We start from the raw sequence: 22,269 nt of genomic DNA, 5'->3' as shown, positions 1-22,269 counted from the left end.
AATTATATTGTCATTGATATAACTAAAAATAAAAATATTAATGGTAAGCTAAGAATTAATTGGGATCGGAGAGTTTTTTAGTTTAGTTTAAGTATCAGGGAACCTGCTTCACAGATAAGTCTAAGTCTAAGTACAAGTATAAGTATCGGGAACCTGCTTCGCAGATAAGTATAAGTATAAGTATCAGGGAACCTGCTTCGCAGATAAGTATAAGTATCGGGGGAACCTGCTTGGCAGATAAGTATAAGTCTAAATCAAATGTAAAGTAAAACCTAATACATCGCCATTAAAGTCTATAGGTCTTCCATGCTCAATTTTAATATGAAATTCTATATATTTTATTCTATCTTTAGTTACATTTTGATACAAGATATTAGTTGGTATAATATTTATTAAGTAACCTGGTGGTTCAGTTAGATTAAATTATATAGTATGTCTGTGTTATTACCATTATCTTAAGCTCCAGATATCACATTACCATGAATGTTAATAGTACTAAAACCCATAATATCAATAATTTTCTGAGATTTATATCTACCTTTTTTATAAATTACTTTTCAAAATCCTAGTAATGAGGCTAGTGAGTTTTCTATATCAAAGCTGAGTGCTCCTTGTTTTATTTCCATTAAACATTTCATCGTATTCTTATCAGATTCTATAATAACATTACCATCAATTTCTTCTTTTATTATTTTGCTATGTCAGTTAACTCATATGCTCCCGGTGTAATAGTTGAATATAGCAATGGGATTCCTTTGTAATTATAATTAAGTATAGATGTAATGTTTGGGCTTGAGGTAGAGATAGGGTTAAGGTTATGGTCAGAGCTAAGAGCCCGAGTTAAAGCTTCATCATCTTCTATAACAGTACCAGCATATAAGAATTGATTGTTTCTCCTATTCACATTAAACACCGAATTACAAACAGATAATCTGATTAAACCTAATTTTGTTGTATTTAGTATAGGTTCACTAAAGTTAAACTTTTCTTTTGGTTTGATCATTCTAAAGTTAAGTGTATACTCTTCTTTAGTTTTAGTTAAAGCTTCGTGTATATTTTGTAGTTCATATAAAATCAAGTTGTCTGTCATTTTTTATCTAATAAAAATGGATTTTAATTTGGATACAACTTATAGTTATAATAATGATATACACAAAAGTAAGATTAAAAAATATAAACCTAATAATCTGGCAAAAATAAATACGGTTAATACTAACATTAATATCATACTCAATAAAGAAGAGAATCACTTAAATTTGCGTGATTCATATCTAGAGATAGAGTTCGTTGTATCAGATGATGCTGGTGGTGTATTTGCTAAAGATGCGAATATCAGATTACTTAATTATGGTATGATGGAATTTAGTTCAATTGAGCTGGAAACTAGTGGTGGTAGGACTATTGAATATATAGATCATTATCATCCTAATCTATTGATGTATAAGTTATTAACTAGTACCAATGATGAATATGAGAGTGGTTTTGTTTGAAATCAGGGCAATAGAGATAGTCAATTTAAAGGTGACCATATTGCTGCACAACGAGGACATGTGTATATGATGGTTAAGATGAGTGATCTATTTGGTTTCGTAAATGATTTAGAAAAGATTATATATGGTTTAGGATTTAAACTATTATTAAAAAGAAATAATAATGATAGAGCTCTATATAGAGTTAATGCCAATCCTGGTGCAGTTGCCAATGATGGTAATATAGAAATTAGAGATATATTGTGGTGTGTACCCAGTATTGATCCTGGTAATGATAATAGAATTATTGTGCAGAAAGGATTAAATAAAAAGAATAATGTAGACTTTAGTTATTATGAAAGAAAGACATTTTATAAGAATGTGCCCAAAGGTAATAATTTCTTGTTTGATCTAGGTATGGAAAGTGGTATGGAAAGACCGCAATATATAATAGTTGGTTTTGAAAATAATAATGTTAATGAACAAACTCATGATTCAAGTACATTTGATGTAATGAATGTTACTGAATGATTTTGTAAGATTGGTAGTGAGTTTTATCCCGAGGTTAGAATGAATATTTATTATGGAACCAATAATTATAATGAGGCTTTTAAAGAGATTGTTAGCTTTAATAAAGATTATAATGGGCTACTACATAATATAAAACCATACATAAATCATAGAACATTCAAAAGTAATTATAGAATATATGTATTCGATACTAGATATCAAAGGGATCATATAGGTCCACAACCAATACAAATTAATTTTAAATTTAGTGCTGCAGTTGCAGATGTTATATGTCATGCATTAGTACTAACTAGAAAGGTTATTAGTGTTAATAGTGATGGTAATAAGATGGTTGATATAATATCATAGATATAATTTAAGTCATAGATATAATTTAAGTCATAGATATAATTTAAGTCATAGATATAACTCCAGCGATAATTATACTTTTAGATATAGCTCTAGCGATAATTATAATTTTAGATATAACTCTAGCGATAATTTATAATTAGAGTATAATATAGTTATTGTTATAATTATATACATAACCATATACTTATATTTATACTTATAGCTAGTCAGCTCTAATTGTTACTCTTGTTAATACCTAACTATTTCTTATTAGTATTAACAAAACCTTTAGCATAAATAATGTCAAATGTCTTTTTATTCTCTAGAGCCAAGCCTCTAGCTTCAAGCTTAATCTTAGCCTTGGGCCTAACCTTAGGCTTGGGTTTAATAACAACAAAAAGATTATACTTTTTAACTTACATTATTTTTTATATATAGAAATGAGTCTTTTAAATAAGTTCAAAACTAATTCATATTGTGTTGGAGGTAGACATTATAGTGGTACTGTTAATATAAGAGGAGCTATGACTTCAAAAGGTACTAAAATGTTAAAAGGTAATTGTGTTTTATGTAGAAGGAATAAATCAATGACAGTGTCTGATGCAACAATAGAAGCAGAAGGACTTAAAGATTTCTTTAAAAGTATTGGTAAAGCTACGGTTAATTTTGGAAAGAAAGTTGTTAATAATCCAGTAAGAGCATTAGAAATAGCAAGTAAAATAGGAAGTGCAGCTGAATCTAGAAACCCTAAAGCAGCTCAAGCGGCTAAACTTGATTTAATTAAATTTGCAAAGGTATAAAAGTAGTACAATAAGGAAGAGGGTTATACTTAGGTACAAAGAAAAGATAATTATTTGATTAATATTATGATTAGGATTATGATTATGATTATATCCATGATTATATCCATGATTATATTATGTTTATGATTATGATTATAGCTATGATTATGATTATATATTTATCGATAAATATTAATACTAATATTATTATTACTAAAAACATTATTATTACTAAGCACTAATATTTTTAATCTAAAAAAATACTCAGCTTATTTTTCTTGTTCTTCTAACTTAACAAATTCATTATACTCATCATTATCTATTTTATTATCATTCATTGATTTAGTATATAGTTTATTAAACTTATCACTAAACTGTTTACTTAAAATATACATTTGTGAATACTTTATAATTTTATTTCTAATTTTAGTATTAATTGTTTTTGATAATGAACCACAAACAGTTGCTGTAGCAAAAGCTGTTGGTATAGAATAAGCTAATCCTATACATGTTAATGAAACTGATGTTGTTGTTGCAGTTGTTGCTATTAATGATAATACTATTTCTGTTATCTCAGCTATGTTAATATAATTGTTATATCTACATAACTTCTTATTATAGTTATTAGTTTCAGTTTCATAAAAATTTCTATTATCTTTTGTAATGTTAATATTGTTGCTATATTTATTATTAGCTTGAATCTTTTCGTTTATCAATCTTTCTGATACTGATGACAAATCTGGATATAGTAATCTCTCACTCGGTGCTGTTGGATTGGTCATTGCTTTGCTTATTTTCATTAGTAAAAATTCTTTCTATTTCTTTCATTATATCTTCTTGATTAAAACTATAATGAATCTCAAGTCTGTCTTTCTCTTTATTATCAAGTAACTTACTTTGTAAAAGTACCGCAATTATATATTGTACTATAACACCTCTAAAAGATTTATTGTTTTCTTTCATTTCTCTCAGACCGTTAGTAAACATTTCATCTTAGTGTATGTTAGTTTTTCTGAATAAACTTATTATTATCAAATTCTTGCTTTAATTGATTATATTTAGAGATAGTATCTGCAGCAAATTTATTACAAAACTTAACAGTATTTCTGACTTCATTTGTTGATTCATTAAACTCATTAATTAGTTCTTCATTAACTTGTGTTTCATTTAGTTGTAATGTTTTAGTTGTAACTTTTTCAAAGTCACCCTTTCTTAGTTCAGTTATGTTTCTACTTAAAATGTCTATTTTATAAGAAGAGGATAATAAGTTATTGTCACAATACTCTTTATTAACAACATCTCTTTCATCTCTAGGAGGATGAACATTTGTAATTTTGATAGGTAACCTTCATTTCAATATCATCATTATCTTCTTGGAATAACCCACGAGCCTTACTTAGTATTAAGTTGTTTGTTGATGTTCATGTTGATTTATGTTTAGCTTGATTGAATCTTTTTCTTGTCATTATTTAATTTAAGAAATGTATTTAATGATTCTGAATATTTATTATTAGATTCAAAATCAAACTCAGATTTTAATAATTCCTGTTCGTAATATTTACCTTCTATTATCTCACCATTAATATCTCCTCTTTTATAAGTTGGTGGTTGTGTTTTTAGAACTTCATTAACTTTAAACAATTCTCTATTCCAATTAGAAGTGTAACCTTTAGAGAAGAAATTACGTTTTTCGACATTTCTAACATAATCACCAACGTTAAGTTTAGGTTTAATATTCTTAAAACTAAAAGTGTATTTAACTTTATCAGGATTATTAGAAGCGTCAACTGGTGTCATATTAATTGTTGAGTGAATGTTATTGTTATATGTTACAACAGCATCATTTAATATATTTACCCAATTACCATCACCGTTGATGAACATTGGTTTATTTATTATATGTAATATTGTTCTAATGAATCTCTCTATAAATACAGACTTTAAATCACTATAAGTAGAATATAGCTCTATTCCTGAAGCGGCTTTGCTGGTTTCATATTCTTTAAGTAAAGATTTAAATGTTTTATTGTAAAACTCACTACCCCTATCTACCCATAATTTTTCTGGTTTTCGTCCTTCTGATAGTATTGTTTTAAAACCATTAGTTATAGATAAACCAGATTTATTCTTTAATGGAATAGCCCATGCATATTTTGTGAATATATCTATAACTATTAATATAAACTTATGATTATTATTGTATTTTCTTAGAGATGACTTATCAATTAAATCAGCTGAGCATGTTTCATCTTTATATAGTGGTATTATTCTTTGTCTTTTAAATTTGTTATTTGAGGACTGAATACTTCTTTAGCTAGTTGTTGTTGTTGTTTTTCTATCGTTTTATTTATGGACATAGTCATCTGCGAAGCAGGTTCCCTGATAGCTTCGCTCATGGACGTAGTCATGGTTTCACTTATTTACCGTAGTTAAAAATAAAATTATCTAATTGTTCTTGATTAATAATATTCATAGATAATAGTTGCTTAGATATATCTAGCATTTCATCATATAATCCATCATGACCAGCTTTTGTTTCTAGTATTAATAATTCTAGTCTTTCTACTAAATTATTTGGGTTGCCATTTAATCCCCTGCCAAATATATAATCTCTTACCTCCATTATACGTTTTATTTTTCTATATCTAGCGCTTTTCTTATCCCCTTTTCCTAAATCATATCTAATGTCCTTTAAAAACCTTTAATTTTTGTTTTCATCTTCCTCAACTATATCATCATATGTTACATTTGTTTTATTAAGAAAATCAGTAATTCCTTCTGAAAACTCATATACATTATCCCTAACTAAAAATGCACCCTGCTCTAGAGATATATCAACACCATTCATTTTATATCTCCTACTAGGTAAATCTAGGTATGAGTTCTAATTTTAATTGAGGATTAGTTTGAGCCCCCATGTGATGAAGAAGTTTGGCTGTTTTTGTATCAACATAAACTGGTGCTATATCTTGAGTTTGCTTCATGGTCCCCTTTAACGTTTCACCAATCTTGGAAGCAGTTCCACCCATCTTGGAAGCAGTTTCATTAAACTGGGAACCAGCTTGCTCGATCTGCGAAGCAGTTTCACCAAACATCTTAGTATGTTTATCTAACTCTTGATTTTGCCAATCTATTGCTCTTAATGTTTGTTCACTTAATGCTAGATTGTGTTCCTTGTTTTCATTTATCTGCGAAGCAGTTTCACTGATAATTTTTGTTAAAGGATCAAATAACTCTTCTATTTCACCATAATATTCTTGTTGTTTTAATTTATCTTCTAATCTATTTCTTCTGTTCTGTTTTTCTAGATTATTTAATTCAATAAGTTTATCTAGTTTAGTCATTCATATGTATTGAAAAATTATAATAAGAGTAAAAAATGGATAATGAAAACAGCTTCTCTCTTAATCTAAAGAGATGTTTAGCTTGTGAAAGACGTTGTAATACTATAGATGAGTTTAATGATCATATTAAGGAACCAAATCATGATTATTTAATAATTTCCACTTATTCTGAATATGTAGATGGGGCTGGGAAGATAATAAAATTTCTAGAATATAATAAAAATATAATAGCTGGAGCTACACTATATAAGAATACAATCATGGGAGACATTATGGAAAAATATATGGCTCAGATAATGATTTATAATACACTAACTACCAACCATATGGATGGAATGAATGAATTAGGTCTATAATTATTTGTTATAAAAATTAACAAAGCTCATTATAAAATATAATAGCAACTTCAATTAACTTTCTATCATCATTAATGGTTAGTTCTAGAATATTATTAACCAGTAGGTCTTTGTCTCCATCTAATGATCTGCGAAGCAGTTTCACTGATGCTTGGTGGATCATTTTTATTAAATCTCTTTTGAATAGATATAGATTCTCATCATGAGGATAGCTTTTAATATTATTTACATAAAATCTTTTATCATCAAATGTGTTTAGACTTATCTTACTTGTTTTTGTTGTTGTCATGTTATCACCAACGTTTTGTATTCTACATTCATCTACTGTTCTCTGTGTATTATTCATTAATGCATTATAATAATCTAGGTGCCTAGCATTATTATGCTTCTTTATTCCTTTTTTTTAGTGTTTTTAGGATAATTTTTGAAGCGATATGTTTTGGGGGACAATGCTATAAATTCCTCAATAATCCTACTTCCCAGCTCGTGCTTAAACTTGCCGGGGACTTTTTTATTAATTTTTATAGGTATGTCTAGAGCATACATAATCCATATGCTCATCACTAACTTTAGCTTCACTATAACTTAATACAAAACTGTCCGTATCCATATTGTGAAGTGTTAGATTTTTGAGGGATGGTTGTAGAATATTATAGAATACATCATACATGTGTAATTTACTTAATGCTAAGACAGTAACACCTACACATACTGGAGAACCATAATCTATTTCTTTCTTTATATATTCTATTTGGCTATAATATCTATATCTAGTTATATTCCTAAATGTTGGTTTACTTACACTTTTCAATATCTTTTCTTCATCATGCTAGAACTTGCTTTGAAAGAAGTGTAGAGGATTCATGCACATTCTTCCATGTAATGAGTTATTCATTAATTTCCTTACATCCTTTTCTGCTTCAGTTTTAGCTGTTGCTCTTTTATTTGTATTGTTTTGTATATAATCGCTACATATATAATCTTGTTTAAATTTAATTACTCTAATTTTTGTTACTTTTACTCCCATCTTAACATAGAACTTTAACATCCTATAATGAACCATATATTCTGTTTTGTTGTTTTGGTCTAAGAATAATTTCTCTGTTCATGCTTTACTTTTCTCTCTTTCTCTACATCCCAATTCATTATCATTTATCTTTCTTTTACTAGGCATTAGTGCTAACTGTTCTGTTCTCTCTTTGCATTAATTAGTATAATCAATATCACAAACTATATAGTAACCACGATCACTATCATCTGGAATATTCAATATTACATCGAGGAACCCGCTTCGCGGATCTAGAGTAGTAGTAGTAATAAACTCAAAATCCTTATAAGGTAACTTTTGCATCATTGCATAACCGTATAGGTTGTTTGCATCGATGTACCATATGTTCTTGCCATCACTGTTATCTATATATCTATCACCCATTATGCCTCATATACCACCTCTCTTTGCTCCAACAAAATCATCGAGCATTTGTTTATCTTGTAATGTATCTAATGTTACACCGCTTGACATTAACCAACAATCAAAACTATAACCCGGGAGACTTACATAGTGTAGGGGATTGAGCTTGAATTCTTTCATGATTAGTTTAACATATTCATTCATGCAATAGTCTAATATTTCCACATCATTCTGTAAATACTCTATAGTTAGATCTTTTCCAGTTTTATGACTGTTTTCATTATTAAAGTTATCTACTTCTTCTTGTGTTGGTAATTTATTATGTAGTGAGGATTTGAAGTCTTCTATTTTTAGATTACCTATAGCTTCTTGGTAGGTAGCTTTGCTACTATACGACTCTAAACCAAAGTATTCATATGGATATAATGTTTTAGTTTTACATCCGTATATCTTTGCCATTTGATCTAGAGGCATAGCTAAGAAGTTATAACTGTCTAAGAATTCGAGACAACCAATGCTAAACATCTTAGATTTACCAGCAGCTAGTGGTATGTTATCTACTTTTCTTTTATCATTATTCTGTTTGAAGAGATCACTGTATAGTAGGTTGAAGTCATAGCCAGAGCCATTATGGAATATTACTGGAATGAAGCTTGGTTGTTTGTATCTTAGATTACATATTTTACATGCTGGTCCTCTATATTTACCAGTTTCATGACGATGATCTGTTACTTTATTAATACATGTTTTGCTGCAGATATGACAAGTGTTATTACTTTCATGATATAATTTATCTTCTTCTGTGAATATCATCTTTTCATTATGTTTGAAGTTATTCTCAGTTTCTATTTCTAACAGATCTCTAGCAAATCTTTTGATGCAGCCTAGAGCGAAGTAGTGTTTGAAGTTACCTTGCCAGGTGTAACCCACAGCTATTGGAATATGTTCAGCTATTACATATTTACAATCATTAGTTGAGACATCGGTGAAACCGCTTCGCGAATCAACAATGCAACATTCTATATCGGCAGTTATTATGTTTTTTATAATCTGACGTTTGCGTTCATTAACAAAAGTAATATGTTTTCTAGGACAAACAATCTCTGGATTGAATGAGGTGCTGCATTCGTGTTTATCATATTTCATTTGTGAGTTAAACCAATAGGTACACCTATCACAATAATAAAATTTATTGTTGTTTTTATTTGGTCGTTCTAACAAGGTTTCTATATTTTTTATTAGGGCACAGTGTTCTATTTGACCACTACTCCAAACTAGTATTCTTACATCTTTTCTATCTTTTTTAAAATCATCCACTTGTTTAAACAATTCTATTTTACCATTACCACAAGGTGTGTATACCCAAATATTAATATTATACAATTTCTGTATTTTATTATATAAGCAAAATCATCTTCATGTTGTTGTCTTGGTTCAATTAGTTTATCTATATATTTACTTTCTCGAGTTGCATGGTGTGGGGCGGGATGTAGCCAAGCAGTTATAGTTAGTTGTAAGCAATTGTATTTATAACTACGTAAAGTTAATATCGATTTAGAGTTTTTGAGATCGGGAGGTAAATCTATATAACTACCAATAGATGTTTTAGTTGGTTCAATGTTTAACTGAATACTTCTTATTCCAACAAACTCAAAATCATAACCATAACCTTCATATATTTCTTTTTCGAAATCTAGCCACCGATTGAAGTCACCATATTCATATATTGCATTATTATTAATATAATCAGTATTCAATAATTTTTTAGTAGTTTTAACTTCTTCTTTGGTTCTCTTCTTATAATCACATTCAGCCGTGATCTTATATTTAAAACTCTTAACTTTACAAAACTGGTAACAGTTTTTAATTTCTTCTAAAGAGCAATTAGTTGCTTCATCTATATCGTCAATGTAATTCCCACCTTTATCAGTAATATAAAATTCTCTCATGTTCTGACTTGAGTTTATATCGAAGTCTTCTGTGGTTTCTAGATACATGCAATTGTGACTATATGAATGAGTAGTTAGAGCTACTTTACTTCTAAATTCTTCATGACATTCTTTACATTCATACTTAATTCTGGTGTAGATATCCTCTTCAGTTTTAGTTTTAGTTTTGTTGGCTGGTTTAGTTTTAACAATATAATCATCTTCATCCAAATTATACACCCTCTCCAAGATTTCCTCTTCTTCAGACTCAAACATTTTCTCCGATAGTTCCTTATGTTTGAGATCGTATGATTGATGCCTGTATAAAGCCTTCTTTGATTCAAAGGATAGATTACAGACATCGCAGAAGTTTATGACACTAGTATTAGTTGATTGAGACATGATGTATATTTTTAGGGAAATATTCAAAAAATAATTTTTCGAAAAATGAAAATGAAATGCGATAAGTGTATAAACAAACCTTGGAAAGAGTGTTGTAATAATTGTAAAGAATTAGAATGTTCTTGTTATGTATGTAAAATATGGTTAAGGTTAAAGAACATTTGGGATATCATTATTCTGATCCTGATCAATATCTAACGTGTAGTATGTGTAATGTATATAAACATATATCATTATATAGTTTTAGAAATAGGAAATGTAGACTATGTATTTATCTTCATAGATATAGATATGGTCACACTAGAAATCAATTCAGAGAGCATGTTTATAAGTATAATATCCAAGAAGACATAGAAAAACACTAATCACTGTGTTTCCACCGATCTCAGTGTTTTTGACTGTATACCCATCACAGTTTGTCCCATATACAGTCTCACAGCAGGGATTATCTTTTTTAAGAACTGTGAATTTGGTTTTTTTTATCTCACTTAGTTTCATAGTAATTCATTAGAGTCGGGGGACGTTCACTGGAGTCAGTGAGGAAGGAACCCCCAAACCTTCCGTTTGCTAAAGCAACTTAACTAGACTCGATGACTTAACCACTACACCAAGTGAGACAGAAAGTTTTATTTTTAAATTGATTAAATATTGATTAGGGGTTATATGAAAAGTTTGATTATTTTAATATTTCTTTCAATTTTTGTTCAAGTTTTTTCGCAAGTTGGTTTTACGTGCTTTTTACACGGTCTCATCTGCAAAGCAGTTTCACTGATTAGTTTTATACTAGTTTCTGGGGACGTCCACTGGAGTCTGTGGGGATAGAACCCAAACTATCCGTCTGATAACAGTTAATTACCAGCTTAACCCTGTACTAGTGGTTTGCACTGAGTGAGACAAGAAATGATAGATTTAAAATATAGAAGCAGTGAATATAGAGCTAATATATAGTAGTGGATAAAACAAGGGATTCAACAAACAGTAAAATTTGGCCCGATTCGACATGCGCGATTAGCGTTAAGAGAAAGGGACAAATTTTACTGGTGGTTGAATCCCTTGTTTTATCCACTACTGTTTTTGTCAACTTGCTTGACCTACACCCAAAATATATCAGAAAAAGTATTTATGATTTACTTCCTTTGTTCAATGTTGGGTTATGGACTTTCGCAAGCGGAATAAAAAGCGTTTTTAACTAAGTAAAAGAATTAATTTATCAAAAATGAGAGAATAACAAAATGATATTTTACAGTAGAACTTAGAGCTTTACAGGAGAGATCTGATTATTAGTTCAAGATGGTGATTTGAATTTGGGGATGAAAAAGGACTCAAAAATCAGCTGTATATATACCCATTATCAGTGTGAAAAAGTCAAGATACAAAACTAATCTTAGCACCGTGATTTATAGTGGGGGTCGCAAAGGTTACCCAATATGGTTTGCTTCTGCAAATCAGTCGCAAAGGGAACCATAAATGGAACGCATTTGCACTTTTCTAAGAATTCCTTCACACTTCCGGAGATATCATCATCATTTAATACATGCTGGGAAGATTTTACATCACTTAATCTAACTCTAATAATAGTTATCTAGATTCACCAATTTGAACCGAATATTGATTCTCAGCACCATTTCTTGACGATTCATTTATATAATTTCTTTGATCAAAATCATATTGCTTGTCTTTCTAATCTGGTAAGTCAAACTTTCTTTCTAATTCTCACTAAGTTTAAGACTATAGTTTGATCGATATTCTAACAACCCCACTCAGACTTGAGCTGATTGCGTAGAGTCTGCTCCCATCAAAACTGCGCTGAATGTTTCCACTTTCGAAACGGGTAAGGACTTTGTGAAGATGTCCGCTGCCATTTTGTCTGTAGGGACGTAATGAATTGAAATAGTCCCATCCTCCGTCTTGTCACGAATGAAGTGAAACTTTGTTTCGATGTGCTTGCTCCTTTTGTGCATGACTGGGTTTTGGCAATGTCTGATACAACTTTGTTTGTCCTCTCCAATTGCTATTGGACGTTTCTGTTGGATGCCAAAATCCTCTAGAATTTGTTTCAGGCAGAGTGCTTCCTGAACTGCTGCTGCCATGCCCTGATATTCTGCTTCTGATGAAGAAAGAGAAACTGTGGCCTGCTTTTTGACACCCCAGCTGAGTGCTGCGCCACGTCCGTTGAGCTTGAAGTAATAGCCCGTTGTTGATTTTCTGTCGTTCACGTCTCCAGACCAGTCTGCATCACTTTCCCCCACTAAATCACAACTAGCCTCTTTTGTGTAAGTAAGTTTTAAACCTTTTGAACCTTGAAGATATCGCAGAAGTTGTTTTCCGCACATCCAGTGTTGATTGGTAGGTGCATTCATGTGTCTGGACAGAATGTTGACTGTGAACGTGATGTCTGGCCTCGTCTGTTTGGCCAGATACAGAAAAGATCCAACCTAGCTTCTGTAGATCCTCTGGTCCACTTCTTCGTCTCCGTTCTGTGTTGTCTGAAATTTCAAATTCAGATCAGCTGGAGTTCTTGAGGGTTTGCATTGATCCATTTGAAACCGCTCAAGCATTGTTTCTATGTAGCGTTCTTGGTCGACTGTGACTTTGCCCTCTTCTTGTCTGATTCTTAGACCCAGAAACCAGTGTAGTCTCCCTCTGTCTTCCATGTGAAAGGTTGCTTCTAGTGCCTTATTGACATCAGAGACCACTCTCATACTTTTTGATGCTACTATGATGTCGTCAACCCAGACCAAGATGAAGGTGTGATCCTCTGCCTCTGATCTTGCAAACAAGCAGTGATCGTTCTTGCTTCTGGTGAACCCTAGTCTCAGTAGGAAGTTTGCCAACTCTTTGTACCAGTTGTTAGCAGCCTGTTTCAAACCATAAATTGATTTATTTAGTCGACATACTCATTTCTCCCCATCTGATCCGCGTTTTACAAACTCCTGTGGCTGTTCCAGAGACACTTCTTCCTCGATTGGTGAGTGCAGGAAAGCAGTCTTGACATCAAATTGGTGCATCACATGGCCTTGCTTTGCTGAAAGCTGAAGTAGAATCCTGAATGTCTCTGGCTTACAGGTAGGCGCAAAAGTCTCAAAGAAGTCCAGTCCTTCCACTTGTTTGAAGCTTTTCGCCACATAGCGCGCTTTGTAATTGTCCACTTGACCACTGGGTCCCAGTTTCACTTTGTAGACCCATTTGCCCGGTATGACGTCCCTGTCTGTGGGTGGTCTCACTAGGTTCCAAGTCTCATTGTCTTGGAGTGCCTTGACCTCGTCCTTCATTGCCCGGTGCCACTGGTCCCAATCGTCACCTTACTTGGCTTCGTAGACTGTTTTGGGTTCCACATAGTCGCCCTCAGTCACAGCAGGATGGGTCCTGACTTCTCCAAAAAATTGCGGAACATTCCTTGCTCGTGTCCCTCGTCTAGGCTCTGCTCTGTCCGCGTGTTCCAGTGCATCTTCATTGAAGCCAACTGTCTCTAACTGTGAGAAGTCTTCTGTGTCACTGTCTTCCAGTGACTCTGAGTCTCTGTAACTCCCTCTTGTTGCAGTAGATCCTTCATCTAGTGCTGTTTCTCCAACATCTGAGGCCTCTGGTCTCAGTGTTGTTTCTTGAGTATTCACGCCTTCTGCGTCACGCCACTCCTCCTTTATTGCAGTAGATGTGTCCTGTCGTTTTCTGTTGCCATCAACTTGATGACCATCTTCTGGGTGCCAGATTCCCAGTTCCGACCCATCATCTAGTAGGTCAGCCGTTTCTTTGTTGTCAGGGATTGAGCCCACTTCAGACTCCTTGATGATCACATCTCGAACTGCCATCACCTTGCGTGTGTTGGGTATGTACACCAGGTATCCATTTTCTCCTTCAGTGTAACCCACAAATTTTCCTTCCAGTGCCTTGGGTTCAAGTTTGCTGACTTCTCTGTCCCTCTTCCTCATGAAGAGTGTGCAACCAAAAATAGATAATTTACTAATTGAAAGCTTAGGTTTTGTACCTCTTATCAGCTCTGCTGGGCATTTTTCTTCTCCTCGTCTCACAACCAAGTTTCTGATCCTTGCTGCGTGAAGAATTGCTGCTCCCCACATCATCTTGGGAAGTCCTGAGTCAATGAGCAAACATCTTGCCATCTCCAGCAGTGTCCTGTTGCACCTTTCAGCTAACCCATTCTGTTGTGTTGTCTCTGGTATGGTCTTCTCCTGTAGAATGTCTGCATCTAAGCAGTACGTCTTGAACTGCTCTGAGAGAAACTCCTTCGCTTTGTCTTGCCTCAGCTTCTTGGGCGTCCCCACACTGAGAACAAATTTCTTCAGGCTGGCCAGTGCTTCACTCTTTGCCTTAAGCAAGTCCACAAACACAAACTTCGTGTACTGGTCTGCAAACACTATGCAGAACCGGAACCCTGACAGTGACTCTACTCTGAAAGGTCCCATCACGTCTGTGAACACCCTCTCCAGCTTCTCTTCTGCTTGGGTCTCTGCCACTCTTGGTACTGGAGTCTCTTCCACTAGAGGGTCCCTGAGACTGCTTCCCCTGCTTCTTGTAGCCTTGTGAGCAACTCCTGTCCTCTGATGAAGAAGCTGTCCAAATCCTCAGAATCCTCGAGCTGCAGTCGAGCAAGCTGTGCCACTAAAGTCACAACTGTCGGCGTCTCCACACTCTGAAATCTCTCTTGCAAAAGCTTCCAAGCCTTTGCTCCATCTCCAATGCCATCATCTCCCACACAGTCATGTCTCATCAGCATGAGGGTTGTTGCATCTAGAGTCACTGCCAAATGGCACCACACATTGTTCCGTTTCTCCTTGATGTCTGCAACTTCCTTCTCATATGCATCCTTCAGCACCTTGTGGTTCTTCTTCTCATCATTGGTTGCCCCATTGGCCAGTGGCGCAGGCTCAATGGGTTGCTCCTCTCTCCCCAGTAGTGATTTGTATAGTCCCATTGTCTGCATCATCGCCACAAATCATGTGCTCCAGATTGGAAAGTCCTGTGCCTTTCCTGTGTAGGTCAGCAGCTTCACTGTCTGTTGATCCATTGAAGTTTGAGCAGGCAAAACAGTTGTGAAAAGAAAAGGTACTAAGCAGAAAAGGATTATGACTGTCAACAACAAATTAGTTTTGTTTTGGAAATTAATTTTATGACTTAGAAAATTGCTGGGCCCATAACCTATTGGGTTATGGACTTTCGCAAGCGGAATAAAAGGAGTTTTTAACTAAGTAAAAGAATTAATTTGTCAAAAAATGAGAGAGTAACAAAATGATATTTTACAGTAGAATTTAGAGATTTACAGGAGAGATCTGATTATTAGATCAAGATGGTGATTGGAATTTGAGGATGAAAAAGGACTCAAAAATCAGCTGTATATATACCCATTATCAGTGTGAAAAAGTCAAGATACAAAACTAATCTTAGCACCGTGATTTATAGTGGGGGTCGCAAGGGTTACCCAATATGGTTTGCTTCTGCAAATCAGTCGCAAATGGAACCATAAATGGAATGCATTTGCACTTTTCTAAGAATTCATTCACACTTCCGGAGATATCATCATCATTTAATACATGCTGGGAAGATTTTACATCACTTAATCTAACTGTAATAATAGTTATCTAGATTCACCAATTTGAACCGAATATTGATTCTCAGCACCATTTCTTGACGATTCATTTATATAATTTCTTTGATCGAAGTCATATTGCTTGTCTTTCTAATCTGGTAAGTCAAACTTTCTTTCTAATTCTCACTAAGAGAATTTCTAATTCTCACAAGTTTAATTCTATAGTTTGATCGATATTCTAACATTAACTTGTACTGTTGCTCTTTACAAAAAATTGTTTTTACCTTTACTATTTTTATGGTGATTATGTATATTGTTATTATTAATTCTAACCAAAAGTTTATCCTGTTTTCATCTTGTATTCAAAAAAGTGAAAATCTTTCATAGTAATATAATAGAGAGTGGTGGACTCGATGCAATATTTTTCCCCTTTTGAGAAAAATTGCTGATCGACCAAAAACTTACAATAGGAAAGGCTTCATTCACAGCAATGTTGACTAAGAAAAATAAATCAAACAAAGCAGTAATGAACTTTAAGATTTTGGTTGAAATGAATTGAATAAAAGAACCTGTTTTTCTTTATTCGAAATGCTGAAACTAAGTAAAATGGGCATTGAAAGGTAAGAGATGTTCTACAAGTGCTGAATTATAGGTTTTTTTGTGCTGAAGCTTTTAGGGAATGTGCTGAATGTTGACATTTGCAACATTTTTAAATCCTGTATTTGGAGCACTTGCAACAAAGTCAAAACTTCTTACTTAATTTCCAACTAGCCAACCCGATTAGTATAAGAGAAAATGCATATATCCGCTTAGAGCTCATATCAGAAATATTTTGATTTTTGTTTCCCAGAAACAATTGTGTGATAATTGGTTAAGTCGTAAAATTAATCAAATGCAAAATTAGATGATTCGAAGAAAGACCTGGAATGAAAGACTGGGAAGAATATGATAATTCTCTGAAAACATAGCGTGAAAAAACAAGTCCGACCTTATTAGTTTCAGTTTCCAGTTGTTAATTTATTGTAGAACAGCTTTAGTAAGATATCTATCAACGAAGATTCAAAAAAGAAAATTCAAAACAACATTCATTATTTTGTTCACAACTAAATGTCGAAAGTGAGCAATCATTCCAATTTGGACTCTCGGACTATCAATTGTCAAATATTATTATTTGCTTAAGTAAATCACTAATAGTATTAGATCAGAACTTAGTTTCGATAATCCGAAAGATTTTGCGATCATCAACAGTGCACTCCATGAATGATCGATTTGTTCATCAGATCAAGGTAACTATTAACAATTTTGTAATGCGTTTTACTCCACCGACCTACATTCTATAAAGTTCAGGTAGATTTAATGCAGTATTAAAACGAGAAGAAAGAAAGTATGCAGTTTTCATAAATGCTTGTTTCACACTCATTTAAATTTCTGACCTGCACTTCACAAAATTATTTCAATTTCAGGAGCTTTAATTAACAAAATTTGTCATTGACATTTGAAACTTTTTTCGCAAGAATCTACCTCAACCCTAGTTCGGGCGAAATTTGAGTGTACAGAAATGTGAAGACGAAACAACGGTGAGATTTTGTCTTTTCTACACTGGCGCAATAAATTGCAAATATTATTCAATGATTTACAACTCAGGGCGACGAGACACAAATTTGGCGAGTAGATTATCATTCTAACCCCACAGACACTTGTTAAATTTGTTTAAGAGTTAGGTGTTAAGTATTAAAATTATAGAGCAAACTTTCATTTTGAAAGCATGCGGATGTGATTGAACAAATCGTAATATGCAACCGATAATATGCCTATGGTCAGCTGAATTATTGTTTGGTTTCTTCACAAAGTTTCAAATTTTTCCGGTTTCAGAAGAAAACTCTCAGAAAAAGCTTTTAATTTTCGATAGGAAATAACCCCCCCCCCCCCCCCCAGAAAAATACTCACCCGGAAATACTTGACTGTTAAAGGCGCTTTTAGTGCTTTTGCCTTTGCCGTGGGGGTTTGTTTCCTAGGCCCGTTTTTTTCAGGTAAAAATCCAGTTCCGCTTTCAAAGTTTTGTTCTATCTAATTGCATAGTGCACATGAAACGAATCGTAAGTTGGACCCGTGCCCATTTCTTACGAGCAAAAAATTCAATTTTTGATTATAATAAAGTTTCCGCTACTGCCTCCTAACTGCTGAAGATATCTGACTTCAAACCTATTAGGGCACTATAATAGTGGGCTCCCCAATAACTAATTTTACAACAATAGCGAACAGCAACCTACTAGAAAAACTATTGAGTAGTTGGTGCAACTTGTTAATAAATCACTGTCAAAAGAATCTGTATCTCTTTCTAGTGATAACTGCAAATGCAGATTTATTAAGGCAGACCCAAGGTGGGCTCCTTTTGCAGCCTCAAAGTTTAAAGAGCTAGGGCTACTTATTTCTGCGCGCGAAGTAGGCTTACCTATATCTCTAAGATTAACCGACTCTGTAAAACACAGAAGATAAACTTCTATTAATACGGTGATAATACAGTATAGCACCGGAGTCAAGTTGTGCACACTTGTGACTGTGGTGTATCTAAACTAACAGACTGACTAGAGGTAGTGGAGCATGCGCTTTATATAAGAGAACAGTGTCTTCTCAGTCTCTGATTGGCTGGAGGTGTACATCCAGTATTTCTACTGCTATATTATTAACCGCTAAAGAATGTAGTGCTAAATAATTTTGTCAAGGGCAGTTCAGGTGCCGTTCATCACCTTCACAGTAAGTTACGGGGTACCTTTACATTATGTCTGCACGTACTTTGGAAGACCTCATAGTTTTTTTTATCTTTTTCTTTTATGGCTTTCGCTCCTTTAAGCCTTGCCAAAAATGTTAACGAATCAGAAAGCAATTGTTAAAATTTTTTTTGAATTTTTTTTAAATATTCTAACTGAAAGAACCATCTGCGCTATCAAAAAACTGCACATTGCAGTTTCTCAACTTTAGAGCTCGTGATGGAAGCTCTTTTCTGTATATAGGAAGCTCTATATAGGATAGGCAATGAGTGAAAATCAAAAACAGCCAAATAATGTTCTGGTTGTTTTTAATGTATGAAACAGTGGTTTCCAAAGACTCTTTGTATTCAAGTCAAAAATACTCTTCTGAAAATGGAATAAAGGAATTACAATAAAAGAATTACGCATTGAATTTTATCCGCATTGCAAAAAAAACGAAGCAGAGTAGAATTTCACTTCGGGTAAACTAGTTCTTATAATTTTGATTCTAACGAAAGTCTTAAACTTAGTTAGAAATATTAGAAAGTTTACCTGACAAATTTAATCAGACAGGAGCAAATTGATTCAAGTCACTAAATTGATAAAATTGATATAAATCAATCTTCTTGAAATGGTGCTGTTAATCACTGCTCGGTTTAAACTAATAGTTCTAGATAGTTATCATTAGAGTTAGATCATTTGATGTAAAATTTTCCCATAACATATTGAATGTTTATGATAGAACAGGAAGTCTAATCGAATTCTTCGAAAAGTGCACATGTATTCTATATATGGTATCCCCTTCGACTGATTTCTGTGAATTCTGCAGAAGCACACCCTATTGGGTAACTCTTGTGACCCCCACTATAATTTTTTCAACGTGATTATGGGTATTTGTAAAGAGTTGATTTTTGTGGTTTTTCTCAACCGCAAAACAAAATCACCCTCTTGTTCTATTAATCAGGTCTCAGTTGTAAATCTTTAAATTTTGCTGCAAAATATCTTTTTGCTATTCTCTCATATTTGAGAAATTATTTTTTTACTTAGTTAAAAACGTTTTTCAATCCGCCTGTGAAAGTTCATAACACAACACTAGTCTCATTTTTGTCCCAAAAATCCAAAATTGTCTAATCTTTTATTGCGTTTCAGGTTAATAGAGATACCATAGCTCTTTAGTTTTTGGATAACTATTGCCACTAAACATCTTTTTTATTGGAGAAACTCCAACTTAAAGTACGTATGCACTAATTGTTTTGTTCAGTTAAGATATATTGAATTTGATATCAAATTACTAAGCAAATGTAAACGTAGAAAACTGTTCATTGGATTGGAAGCTCTTTAATTGATTTGAATTAGAGTTTTCGAAGAATGAAATTTGTATAAAAATGTTAGCATTTTATTAGTCAAAATTTTTCATGCATTAGCCTGGCATTCGCTTTCTTTTCAATCAAATCTGCTTCATTCTGAAACTGAGTCTCAAAGTATTCTTCATAAGTCATGTTTTATAAACTTTTATGTGGATTGATTCAGTTTTTAAAACACCTTTCAATGTAACTCCTTTTGTATCCGTTCGTAAAAGATATCGATTGACCAAAACTGAGCTGAAAAGCCAGAAAAGTGTAAACCGTTCCTTACGTCCAAATAAATTTCAAGGTTATTACAATAAAGTTGAGATGAGTACAGCCAAAATAAAAAGGTTCAAGTCCTTTAAACTGTGCTAATTTTCACGTGGGGCTATTTAACTGAATATCATCTGTATATTGTTATTAAGAGTAAAATTTATACCTCCCACTTATGAAAAGAGTATAAGTCTTGGGCATTGGAGTTAATACCCAAAGCATCGGAGCACAAGTCGAGCTGTAATTTCCTTTCGTTAGCCGAGCAGTCTCTTCATACCACATATGGTATTTTCATGCGAATTGCAACCCTGATCAGACCGACTTGGGTCGCGCACGGTGGATAAACCCCGACCGCTCCACAGAGTCTGGCAGCGCTACCTACGATCTGGATAGTCTGATCAGAGCCCCGCCCATTGTCTAGATAGTCTGATCATAGAGTGCTCTAGGGTCTGGGTAGTTTTGTGGTATGATCTAGATAGCCTGAACATGGCACTTTCTGGAGTCTGTACGCTCTGATCAGAAACCTTCCAAGACTTTGGAAAGTCTGATCAAAACCAAGAGGTCCAATTGAAAAACTGGGCAGTCCCCCCGAAAAGGACTCTTTTTGAAGAACACCTCCCAATTTTTCTTGACGAAGATCAAAGATCACGCTAAGGACTAAGTTCTGGTAATTGTTGTTGAGCTGAAAACTTTTCTTTATTTGGAATTAATATTTTTAATGAAGAACCCGAAAACCATATACATAAAATTACGTCTATTTTTCTGAAAATAATAATTTATACCATTGACTACTGCTATTTCAGCAGTTAAAAGTGTCAGTCTGGGTAACCCTGGTGCGCGACCGAAGTGGGTCTGGCACCCCCGTGCGCAACTCAAGTCGGTCTGACACCACAAATTGCGACTCAAGTCGGTCTGGCAGCCCAGCGCTCGAATCAAATTTGTCTGATCAGAGCTGATTTTGGTCTGGATGGTCTGATCAGAGCTGGCTTGGGTCGCGCACCTCATCCTGGGAAGTCAAGGAAATGACATTTTGGGAACATTGGCTGTCTTTTTTCATTAATTTCTTTGCTACTAGGTGCACGCAATAGCTAGAGAGGGAAATGGGTGGGTCCTTTCTGTTTTCTGGGAATTCGACATCCTGCAGCAATGGTAACCAGAACGGATATTACGTCACAGAATGCTACGTCACACAGGTCACTCTATGGCTCAGTTTGATTTTGGGCATTTTTGGAGTGTTTGCCAATTTACACGTAATTTGGGTTTATGGATTCTATCGGAAATTGGAGTCCAGCTCAGATCTTCTGGCGCTGACCTACGGAACTTTAGATGTTTTCAGGAATAACCTTAATCTGTTTCTAAGTTAACTCCATAATTAGCAATTTTTGCCCAAGATGAGGCCCATAGCCCAAAACAGGTGTGGGCCAGACGGAATTGGGTCGCGCTGTATAATCAAGTTCATAGTCTGGGCACAGTTTTGGTCGAGCCATTTTGTCCCATACATGAGTTTCGTCTGCATGCTCAGAACTAATGAAACGCACTTTTAAGCTAATGTTTTCAAATGAGAAATACAAAAAGCCAAACTTTTTGCTTTTCATGTAGTAAAAAATTATGCTTAGAACAAGTTGATGGCTGGCTCGCATTTGGTTTACATTCTACCTGCAAAAAAAGACCCTAGTCGAGAACTGGAATTTATGAAAAGACCTATTAACTCCAAGTAGGGGGTAAATATCGAATTAAATTACACGGTCGAGGACCCTAGTTAAATTCGAGGCTAATTATTTCCATAAGTCCAGCCAAATTCTTTTCAT

At 33.7% G+C, this 22,269-nt stretch overlaps 1 protein-coding gene across 2 annotated transcripts in view; it reads left to right on the top strand.

Moving 5' to 3' along the window:
* The first annotated feature begins 17,274 nt into the window (after window positions 1-17,274).
* LOC142350227 (uncharacterized) overlaps window positions 17,275-22,269 on the top strand; it is a 31,314-nt gene continuing 26,319 nt past the window's right edge. The window contains exons 1-2 of one of the 2 annotated variants that reach the window (XM_075401988.1): window positions 17,275-17,381; window positions 21,537-21,797. In XM_075401988.1, coding sequence (XP_075258103.1) covers window positions 21,562-21,797 — 236 coding nt within the window. In that variant the 5' untranslated portion in view covers window positions 17,275-17,381; window positions 21,537-21,561. Of the gene's footprint in view, window positions 17,382-17,435; window positions 17,673-21,536; window positions 21,798-22,269 lie in introns of those variants that run through there. The other variant, XM_075401989.1, reaches the window with a different exon arrangement.

The sequence above is a fragment of the Convolutriloba macropyga genome, chromosome 12 (genome assembly GCF_964194025.1).
Source record: "Convolutriloba macropyga chromosome 12, txConMacr16.3, whole genome shotgun sequence".
Lineage (NCBI taxonomy): Eukaryota > Metazoa > Xenacoelomorpha > Acoela > Convolutidae > Convolutriloba > Convolutriloba macropyga.
This window is presented reverse-complemented; position numbering and strand designations above follow the sequence as displayed.